The following is an 11,840-nucleotide window of genomic DNA, read 5'->3' as shown; positions in this document are numbered from 1 at the left end:
TTCAATTTAAACAATGTTTTATAATTTTAAATCAAATTACCTAATTGGATTGGATATCAGGCATGGCCTATATAAGTCCTCTTGAAGAAGGTGTTCAGAATTACCAAAAATGGCATGCAATACTATTAGTTGAAAATAATAAACTAGTTCATAATAAATCCTATTAATTTAGAGAACATTTATGTTTTATTTAGAGAATATTTATAGTATAGAGAAAATAATGTAAAAAAAGTCTTTAACATTCATAAATATCAAGGACATTTTTAATTAAATTTTTAGCTCACCTGAGCCGAAGGCTCAAGGGAGCTTTTCTGATCAAAATTTGTCCGTTTTCTGTTGTCGTTGTCGTCGTTGGCGTCGTTGTCGTTGTCGTAAACTTTTCACATTTTCATCTTCTCCTCAAGAACCACTGGGCCAATTTCAACCAAACTTGGCACAAAGTATCCTTGGGTGAAGGGGATTCAAGTTTGTTCAAATGAAGGGCCATGCCCTTTTCCAAGGGGAGATAATCATGAATTAGAGAAAAATTATTGGCATTTTTAAAAAATCTTCTTCTCAAGAACCACTGGAACAGGAAAGATGAAACTCATGTGGAATCATCCTCAGGTAGTGTAGATTCAAGTTTGTTCAAGTCATGACCCCCGGGGGTAGGGCGGGGCCAAAATGGCCGATCAAAGTTTTACATAGGAATATATAGGAAAAATCGTTAAAAATCTTCTTCTCAAGAACCACTCGGCCAGGAAAGATGAAACTCATGTGGAATCATCCTCAGGTAATGTAGATATAAATTTGTTCAAGTCATGACCCCCGGGGGTAGGGCGGGGCCAAAATGGCCGATCAAAGTTTTGCATAGGAATATATAGGAAAAATCTTTAAAAATCTTCTTCTCAAGAACCACTGGGCCAGGAAAGATGAAACTCATGTGGAATCATCCTCAGGTAATGTAGATATAAATTTGTTGAAGTCATGACCCCTGGGGGTAGGGCGTGGCCAAAATGGCCGATCAAAGTTTTGCATAGGAATATATAGGAAAAATCTTTAAAAGTCTTTTTCTCAAGAACTACTAGGCCAGGAAAGATGAAACTCATGTGGAATCATCCTCAGGTAATGTAGATTTCAGTTTGTTCAAATCATGACCCCTGGGGGTAGGGCGTGGCCAAAATGGCCGACCAAAGTTTTACATAGAAATATATAGGGAAACCTTTTTAAATCTTCTTTTCAAGTACTTCAAAGCCAGGATTAGTTATATTTGTATGGAATCATCCTCAGGTAATGTAGATTCTAGTTCGTTCAAATTATGATCCCCTTGGGGGTTAAAATTCAAGCCCTCCCCCCAACTTAAGTTAACTTTCAGTTCTGATCTGATATGTGTTTTTTCCTAGCTGATGTGCTCAGGTGAGCGCTGTGGCCCCTGGGCCTCTTGTAATGAAAATTCTTTGCAATAGTGATAAATTCTATTTGAAGTCTAGTTTTTAACGATTTATGTAATGAAATGTCTTCCTCTCTCTATGTAGAATATTGTCGCTGTGATACAATGGGAACTAAGAACGGCACTTCTGAGTGTAAGACACACCATTACGGAACCCTGACCCTGTCCCTGTGTGATTGTAAGGAGGGGTACTCAGGGATGTACTGTCAGATCTGTAGACCTGGATATTACCGCCTGGCTCCCAACTTGCCCTGCTTCAGGTGCCCATGTGATGCAGAAAGGAGTGACGGAAATTGTCATTTCGGTAAGAAACAAAATCATCGTGTTTTGTGACACTGTAAATGATATGTTGAAAAGTTACTCATAACTAAGAAAATATAAAAACAGATGTTCTGATTCTATTGTGAATGTGTCTAATTTTACACCTGCTGGTGGTACATGTTCTGTAAATGTATTTAAAGGTATTGAAATGTAAATTTTTTATTTACTTGTCCTGGAGGCAGTGTTAAAGTTAAATTTCCTTTTTAAAAAAAATAATAATAGTAAGTATTAAAAATAGCTTTAAATGTTGAGGAAAAGTTGAAATGGAACAATATTTATTAAAAAAAGTTAAACTGAACTCTTTCTGTGTCTCTCAAACAAAAAGTATTAAATTGCATGTGACAGGTGTATATTTTTGCTTCAGAGGAGGGGTACCTGTTTTGTGACACTTGTAAGGAGGGATATGGGGGCAATCTGTGTCAGGCCTGTGCTGCAGGTTACTATAGGCCTCATATGAGCACAAGATGTACCCAGTGCAACTGCCACGGAAATGCACAGTTCTGTCAAGATAGCACAGGTAGTGTACAGACTGAGTAGACAGTGTAATGAGAGTGTGTAACTCTGTTTTCTGTTATTTGTTTGCTATACCCCAAGGCATATCCTTCAGTAAATTCTAAGCCAACTGCCACCCAGTTAAATCTTCTCCGTGTGCAGAGCTGAGTACATTTATATATAATAAAGTATACATTTATATGCTATAGTACATGTATAATATATTCAAAGCCTTAGCACTGTATTGACATGCAATAAAACCTTATTTACTGCTACCTTAAAATACTTGTTATTTATAATTTGTAATTTATTTGAGAAATTTTCAGCATCGATATCTAAAAGTGAAATACCAGTACATGTAATTGAAATAGTAACATTTATCAGTTCATTTTCGAGACAGATCTAGAACTACCTGACAATGTTGGTGAAGAAATTAATGTCACTCTGATTTAAATGACCTGATATACTTCTGTATGTTTTTTTAGGAGAATGCATTGGCTGTATGAGCCACACAGCAGGGTTCAATTGTAACAGGTGTGCTCATGGGTATGTCGGTAATGCTCAGGGTCATAAACATCCAAAGTGTGTAGATCCATCAGGTGAGTCAGCATCCTTAACCCAGGTTTTAGTGAAATGCTTTCTCTATGATGCTGTTAAGTTTTGAAAAAAAAGGTTTTTTGTTACATATGATAGAAAGAGCTATTTTAACAGTTATGTGCCTGGTGTTAACTTTTAAGATTGCAAGCATTTTAGAGAGTTCTTGCTCATTGAAGATGTACTTATTTTGTCTAACAACTGGATTCTGCCATTTTAAACAAATATAATATATAAGATGCTTACATTTTCTCAGCCTGAAAGAAACAAAAGATTTTCAGATAAAATGTTTTTTGTAGAACTTCGAATGCAAGCGGAGAAGAGTTCCCTGAGTTCTGGAGTGATTGCAGGAATATGTGTAGGTGTCATCATCTTCATCGGAATCATCGCTGGAATCATCATCTACAAGCGATGCTGGAACTACCCAGCAGCCCGGCCGTTCTGGACCGTGGAGCTTAAAGATGATCATGAAGGCATCAACTTCAGCAGCATACCTGAAGACGAGCTGGTGGCCATCACAGCTCGAGAGGAGGAGGAGTTTTACCGAGGCCAGAGTGGGAGGACAAGTAAATCACGCTCACAGCCGTACTCACAACTCCGAGAAGACATCTGATTACCTCAGAGGACAAATAGAGGACCTCAAATTATATTACCTTAGAGGATATCACACATTCCAAGAACAACATGCAAGAGAATTCAGTGGTTGTAGACAAGAAAAACTTACTCTTATCTAACTTTCTGATGTAGTTAGTTCAATGAACTTATCAAAGGTGGCTTGCATGTATTTGTTTGGCAGATATTTAAAGACATAGTTTAATGCATTGTCAAGCTGCAAGCTTTTATATATTTTTCACCTGAATATATGACCACTTTATATATACTTTTATGTTAAAAATGTTATAGTTGTAGAGTCAGTAATACCTGATTTTATGAATGTTGTGACTTAGCCTTTTAACGCTTTGCTTTTTAAGAAACATCTGACAATTAGTATAGAAGAAGATATTCTAGTAGTTTATTAGAATTGTTTGCTAATACTGCCTTCATGAGTGTGCCTTTACACTGTTGTGAGTTCAAGTAGATCTGGTTTTTAGTTAAAATCTGATAAAAAAAAATCATTGGGATAGTTAGTAACAGATGTAAATTGCATTGTATTCATCAGGTACTGAGGTTAAAACTTTAAAAATAACATATAACTTAACTTCCTAGCATTGATTTGAATCTTCTATGAGAAAACATAAATTAATTAAGTAATTCTTGTATTCTTTACTGGGCAAATGAGATAAAGTATCGTTGATACGTTATAATTTTTTAGAGATATCTCTCATAACAAAGGACCCAGTGTTAGAAGTTTTGTTTGAGACATAAAATCAAACAATGATGAGGTTTAAATGTATTTTTGTATCACTATGGTAACCGCGGAACGAGGGATACTATACCTTTGCATGTCTATAACCCATGGATATATTCATATATTTTAGAAAATTTACAGGGTATCTGTAGCTAAGAACAGAGTACATGAAAGTGCTTGTTTGATGCAATTATTTTTTCATGTTCTTGAAATTGTTTGGATTTTTTTTTAATTTTCCAGTTATATACATGTACATGTATAAGTGGTCACATGCAGTTTCAGATTGTACAGTCTAGTCAGTTGTCATTTTGTCTCATGTCGGTGCAAATTTTTTAAAGCTCACTAAGTTATGACACAGATTTCTATAGAAAAATATTAGGACAATGTTTTTTAAAAATATTTTTAAAAATGACACAAACTTCTGACAAGTGAATAAAATGTACAGTTAAATTATGTCAGGCTTCCTGAGTACTTTCAATCATAAGATGACATTTAAGATGGAAAGGGTGGGTGTTAGTCTGTGATAGTATATAATTCTGGATGGTTGCTTTCTTCATATAAATCAAAAGATGTTTAGTAGAATTATTGACGTCTATTCTGATTTTTTTTTTAATGTAAATGGGGACCAATATATGATAGGGCAATTTTATTGATTTATTTATGATTATTTTTCCAAGTTTACTCATAATTGTTGTACTTTTTACAAGAAAATGTGTATTCTTTTTTATTGGTCTTTTTTAATATGCATATTTTTTTCATATAGAAAAGTATCACAGGCACAGGCATATGGACCTTATAACATACATGTGGGGTTTTTTATTCTGAAAAAAAAAAATCATTATTAACTTTTTTAAAGTAGAACCTTTAAAATAATGTTCTTGAATATTACAACAACAAATAAATCACATGAAAACTCAGATATCTTTTAAATTATACCCCAGATCGCTTTTCTCTTGCCATACACGCATGACATTTACTAAAGAGGGGAGGTAATTTTGATATATATTTTTTGGTAATAATATTTAATCGCTGTAAATATTATATTTGTAGTTGCTACATGTTTAGAAATATTGCCACAGATGGGGAATGATATTAATTCCTTTTAGATTTTATGTATTGAGAAAATATCTATATTTAAGACCTTACTTGCATATCATATCATGTTTCACTTATTATGATAAGGAAACTATAGCTAGAGGCATTGTTGATATTAGGTTTTGTATCACATGTAATACTGCTTAATATATAATTTGTTCTCAATTCGAAATACATGTAAATGGAATATTCAAAGATAAATGATGGATAGTTAAGCAAACTTCTTTTTAAGAGCTCGTGTTTCACATTCATAAACTCAGGTTGAGACATAAACTTTATCCTTTTTGAACTAATTCTGATTTTGAAAGTTTTTTATTGTTCACTGGGTAAATGTCATTGAAATCCACCTTTAAAAAATCATTTTTATAAATACATGTTCCATTTGTGAATTGAAGTATATGTGCATTTTTGCTCTCAATGTAAAAATCTAAAATTGTTAATTACAGTTCTGCTACAATAGTGTTCAAACTTTGCAAGGAATAGAATATGACTTGTGTAAAATAAAAGAAATAGTTCAAATATATATGTGCATTTTTGCTCTCAATTTGAAATCTAAATGTGAAAACTAAAATTGCTAATTTTAGTTCTACTACAATAGAGTTCAGATTTTGCAAGGAATAAACATGACTTGTGTAAAATAAAACAAATGTAGTTCATTTGATTATTTTATTTATTTATCTTTTATTTTTTGGATCAGCATATTTGTGCCCATACAAACTGCAAATTGCAAACTAGAAAGTACCTTTATAGAATATATATTGGGGAAATATTTAGGATAAAGTAACATTGAAAGAGTTTGAATGTTGTCCATAAACTCTAAACTTCCATGTTTGAAGGTTACGGACAAGTTACAAGAAAATTAAGCAAAAGACGGAGAGGAGTAAAATGCAGGGGTCGTTTCTTATCAACTAAGGTTTCTTGGACTTTGCTTACATGAGTTAGTGTTCTTAAAGCTGCATAAATGTAGCCCCCCCATCCCCCGAAAAAATGACAGACAAGAGAAATAAGTAGAGAAATAGTCAATTAAAACAACACTTTTTCAATGGGTGGCTTTGTAGCTCTCTGTCCTTAATTTAATTATAGTTTAAAAGTCAACTTTTGTAGGCTACAGCAGACGGACGTACAGACGGACATACCAATTACAGTATACCCTCCCACTTTTCAAGCGGGGGTGATATAATAACCTAAATGTACTTATGATAGAATGCATTGACCTATAGTCTAAAAGAGATATGGATGCGTAAGACTTTTCCGTAAGAATGAACAAATCTATTAATCGGATAAGGACAGAGTAAGTTAGCTGGATATTTTCCTTTGGAGACGTCACAACAATAAGAATATCCTCGGCTTTTTTTTCTCTTGACTTGACGGGAAAGGCCGAGTGATGTTCCGGTTGATCACAAGAATAGTAGCTGAACATTACTAAAAATCTTTTTCACATTAGACTTATGCACAATACTGTCAGTGTGGCATTCTGTCTGTACGTCCGTCCGTCCGTCTGTCTGTTAGGCTTTAGGGTGCCCATCTCTTATCCACAACTCCTCTTATCCCACTGAGTGAAATTTAACTAGAGGTACCGTGAGCGATGAGCTCACTAAATGATACCCCCCGCCTCCATATAGTTATAATGGCAAAGTCCATGTTTTGCTGTGGCCGTGAAACCCAAAATATGTGTCGGATCAAAAAGTAAAATAGGAGGTGCACAATGGTAATATGCAATAAAGATTCTGTGAAAGTTTCATCAAATTTCATTCAGTGGCATGAGAGGAGTTGCTCACAATACCTCTAGTTCGTATCATATTCGCGGGAAAGTCGTAAGTTGCTCTTATCAATTCGAAGAACACTCGAAGTATCTCGTAGGACACTTGCAGTAACTCGAGAGACACTCGCACAAACTCGAAGGACACTCGAAGTAACTCGTAAGACTCTCGTGGTGTCGCAATACGAATATGAGTACGAGTGCAGTGCGGATGCTGTGCGATTTTCTTCGAATAATTAAAAATTGTGCTGTGTTCAGGATTGTTTTGAACATGCTCAAAACAATCGCCAAGTTTGGCGATTTGCTGCGATCCAACACGATTAAGGAAGATATCATACGAGTACTTCTGCGATAAATCCCGATTTGCTGCAATTTTTGAATTCGTAATGAATCGTAGCTATAAATCGTGACAGTGTGACACGGGCTTTAGTACTTCCTGGCGAAATTGCACACGTATATCCCTAAATGTGAAATGACCTTCCTTTTGATAACAACAATTTTGATCTTGGAGTTTGACTTGCATTTGAGAAACTTCGACGTTCACCATAAGCTGCCATTTACGGGCTCATCAATGTTTCATCTTAATTGTTTATTTCCTTCTCTCTCTCTCTGACACCTCAGATTTAAAACTACAGGGTGAGAAACCATACATGGAGAATTTCACTGATTATTTTGTAGATAAATCTACTTTAATCCGTGTCGCAGAGATAAGTAAAATAGTGCAAAATATCAATGTTAAGAGATTGTTACACCCAACTTATCGTAGCTCTTGGCGCAGACACTAGCGCATTAATCCGATAGCACTTCTGAGTATGGCTCATCTTTCAGAATCATTCAAGATACGTTTGTAAAACACTAATGCCCCCCCCCCTCCCCAAAATAATTGGAATTTTTCTAAGTCAAAGGGGCATAACTTAGTCAAAAACACACGATCGTACCCAAAACAAAACTTGACCCAGATATTTTTATGATAAATCTGTACATGAAAATTTCATATCAGCATGTGCAAAAACTGCAGAAGAAATGAACGAAAACAGCAAATAATTGGAATTTTTCTAAGTCTAAGGGGCCCACCTTTGGCAAAAATAACTCAGAGTCAATCGAATCCCAAACAAAATTTGATTTAGATATCGTTATGATAAATCTGTATGTGAAACGAACAGAACTTTGGTGGACCGACAGACAGACAGACAGACAGAAGGAAAGCAATATGCCCTGCCTTCTTCGAAGGGGGACATAATAAAGTCATAGAAATAATACGAACTTGTGTATCGCTATGAAATATAACATTAAGAAACCAGCCTTTAATGTTAGGCAAACCTATAGACCAAACTTTTATTGATAATGCATCTAGGGATGGACTCTCTCAAACTTACTTCAGATGCTAGACTTTACCTCCATTTTTCTTGACAAGTGACAAGTTCAAAATGTACAGCCAATTCCCAAGAAACTGCAATGTTACAACGCACTTTGAAAAATTACGCACTTTGAAAAATTTTTTCAAAGTGCGTTAAAATTTGGGACCAAGCTAACGCACTTTGAAAAAAATAATTTTTTTTCAAAGTGCGTTAATATCGACCATATTAACGCACTTTGAAAAAAAATGTAAAGATTGATCAATATTCCTTCCAATAATCGGTATGATAAAAAACAGATTCTGATTTGATAATTTTTTTCATGATAAAGTCACAGTAGGACCTGAGATATTGACGTTTTAAATATTTAAGGTTTTGATAAAATAAAAGGGAAAATTAAAGGGTCTTGAAAAAAAGAGTGACGATTGTTTAAGTTCATTAATTCGTTTCTTCTTTTTTTTTTAAATTCTAGTCTTTGATAAGTAGAAGTAAAGGTGTATAGGGGGCACTAACAGAGGACAGCTTCAAGCAACTTAGCATTTATCATAATAAAAAGGGGCCAATTTGATTGTTCAAAACTATGAAAATTCTTTCTCTCTCATACGTTTTACTGTACTTAAAAATTTCTAGTTTTCATCTGTTTTAATTAACTCATTTATTATTGAAAGTTTTCAACGTCATACCAGTTAGGTAAATACATAATTATATGAATGCTATGAGTATAGCATAGACATCGAGACTGGGCGAAGGACCAGGGGAGGGGATGGGGGGCTAAGCCCCCCACTTATTTTGGAAAGATATATACATCGTATAAGCATTGAAAATGCAGCGTACCCTTTTTAGGTTTATTGCTCCCCTCCCCCGTTTGTTACCGACACCTATGTATTGGAAAGATAAAGATTTGGACTGAGGGATCTTATACCCGTCTTCTCCTCGTTTCGACAGGAGTAAATCAATTCATTTTTGAGGTTAGGGTTAGGCTTAGTTTTTTGAAAGATAAATAAGTAAAATAACAAATAAAATCTTTCCATGACTAAAATATTATTTTTTTTTTCATTTTTATATTTTGCGTAATTTACATTCTGAGCATGTGAGTCTGATCCCCTCTTTTGTATGTGAAATTTATTGCCTTTGATTTCGTCATTTTAATAAATGACATTATTCATCTCTAAGAGCGATTTTTAGTCAATTTTATATATAGTTAGCAAAAACTATCTGCGGTGAGCCTGATGAGCATTGGAAGACATAAATATTATTTTTTTTCAAAGTGCGTTAAGTGTCTCCATGGTAAAATATATTGATGTAGAATCTTAACGCACTTTGAAAAAAATTTTCAAAATGCGTTGAGTTGGTTCCAAATTTAACGCACTTTGAAAAATTTTTTCAAAGTGCGTTGATATTGTCCCAATTTTAACGCACTTTGAAAAAAATTTTCAAAGTGCGTAATTTTTTCAAAGTGCGTTGCCACACTGCAAGCTCTACTAAACCAAATATGTAAAAAAAAAATGTTGCATCTATAAGGATACATACCTAGTACTACGTGTAGATCCTTAGTTTATTGTATGATTTTGCATTATTTAAAGAAAACATTTGTTCGTGTAACTTTTGTAGTTTTTGATAACATATGTTTGATATGACATTCACCGTTGTTGAGAATCTTAAAACTGCTATGAAGCTAATATACTAGTATACCGCATTGAAACAGAAATATTTTCAAATTAGTCCACTAATTTGTAATCTATTCTGGATTAAAAAATCTCATTTTAACAGCTACCAAATAACAGAAAAATGCATATTACCTACGAGCATTGCCAGTGAAATCGAAATTTTAAACACCAGTATTGCCAGCGAAAGTTATAATTAAAATACCACGACTTCGTGGCGCAACGGTAGCGCGTCTGACTCCAGATCAGAAGGTTGCGTATTCGAATCACGTCGGGGTCAGGAGGTATTTTTTTCGAGATTGTTACTTTTTTGGCTCATATTGAGACGCCACCGATGAAAGACTGTAAACTTGGACCTGCACCCTGTACTTATGGTCATCCAACAGTAAAGGATATATTACATGTATGCCAAGACCTACTGTGACACGAAACCTCGGTTTATACAGTCTCATCCAAAGGACCGGTATCTACCTCCCATAGTGGGATTCGAACCCGTGATTTAAAGATCAACTCTAGAGCAATCTTTTCGTTATTAAACATATCGATAAATTTCTTTGAACTAAGTTGTCAATGAGTTTAATAATTCTGAAATTATCGTGTTTGCTTTTGATGATACCATTACATCAATTGTAAATTATAACAAGATGTGTTTGTGAAACACTGATGCCCCCGTATGGCAACATAGTGAAGGTTAAGCTTTCTCAAATGCAGATCAAATGTGTTGGTACCAAAGTAAGGCCTTTTCACAAGAAATGCGAAATATAAAACGCTAGCTACACCTGTTCCAGGGTTATGGCCAAGGTTAACATTTTATAATATAGGACAAACTCCGGGTCAATGTCAAAGGGTCAAGGTTGTTGGGTTGTAAAGAAAGGCCTTATCTCAAAGATTACGTATGGGAAGTATAAAAGCGCTGGCCCTTACCGTTCAAAAGTTATGGCCAAAGTTAAAGTTTGTAAAAAGTAGGTCAAAATCTAAGGTCAAGGTCAAAGGGTCAAGATTCTTGATATCCAAAGAAAGGTCTTGTCACAAGGATTACACATGTGAAATATGAAAGCTCTAGCCCCTACTGTTCAAAAGTTATAGTCAAGGTTAAAATTTGTAAAAAGTTGTCAAACTCCAAGGTCAAGGTCAAAGGGTCAAGATTCTTGATATCAAATGAAAGGTCTTGTCACAAGGATTAAATTTGTGAAGTATGAATGCCCTAGTCCGCACCCTTCAAAAATTTTGGTCAATGTTGTATTTTTAAAGTAGATCAAACTCCAAGGTCAAGGTCAAAGGGTAAAGGGTCTTGGTATCCAATGGAAGGTCTTTTCATCAGAATTATATATGTGAAGTATGAAAGCCCTAGCACTTATTGTTCAAAAGTTATAGGTGAGGTTAAAGTTTTTTCATAGGTACGTAAATCTCCAAGGTCAAGGTCAAAAGGTTAAGGTTGTTGGTATCCAATGAAATGTCTTTCCACAAAGAATACATCTGTCAAATATAAATATCCTGGTATTCATTTTTCAAAAGTTATGGCCAAAGTAAAAGTTCAAAATTCTTGTGTTAAAGAGGGTCAAACTCAAAGGTCAAAAGGTCAAATTTGGTGGTACCCAAAGAAAGGTCTTGTTAAAAGGAATACACATGTGAAATAGGAATGTCATAGCTCCACTAAATCATAAGTTATAGGCAAGGTTAAAGTTTTTGCGGACAAACAGAAAACAGACAGACAGACAGAAAGCCAGCTAGACAGACAGACAGAGAGACAGACAGACAGCTACACAGACGCGGACGGACACGA

At 34.7% G+C, this 11,840-nt stretch overlaps 1 protein-coding gene and 1 non-coding gene across 2 annotated transcripts; both read left to right on the top strand.

Annotated features, from left to right (window-relative positions):
* Positions 1-1,129: 1,129 nt before the first annotated feature.
* On the top strand, positions 1,130-5,896 carry LOC134271951 (multiple epidermal growth factor-like domains protein 9). The gene is made up of 4 exons (XM_062754186.1): positions 1,130-1,733; positions 2,115-2,267; positions 2,728-2,841; positions 3,136-5,896. The coding sequence occupies exons 1-4, from the start codon at positions 1,493-1,495 to the stop codon at positions 3,447-3,449; spliced, it is 822 nt and encodes a 273-aa protein (XP_062610170.1). The 5' UTR covers positions 1,130-1,492; the 3' UTR covers positions 3,450-5,896.
* A 4,369-nt stretch (positions 5,897-10,265) lies between these two features.
* Trnaw-cca (transfer RNA tryptophan (anticodon CCA)) lies at positions 10,266-10,337 on the top strand. The gene has a single exon. It is a non-coding gene; the product is annotated as a tRNA-Trp (tRNA).
* Positions 10,338-11,840: the final 1,503 nt, after the last annotated feature.

The sequence above is a fragment of the Saccostrea cucullata genome, unplaced genomic scaffold (assembly GCF_032062105.1).
Source record: "Saccostrea cucullata isolate Sc308-1 unplaced genomic scaffold, CSIRO_AGI_Scuc_v1 ctg8404, whole genome shotgun sequence".
Classification (NCBI taxonomy): domain Eukaryota; kingdom Metazoa; phylum Mollusca; class Bivalvia; order Ostreida; family Ostreidae; genus Saccostrea; species Saccostrea cuccullata.
The sequence above is the reverse complement of the archived record's forward strand: the minus strand, read 5'-3'. Positions and strand labels throughout refer to the sequence as shown.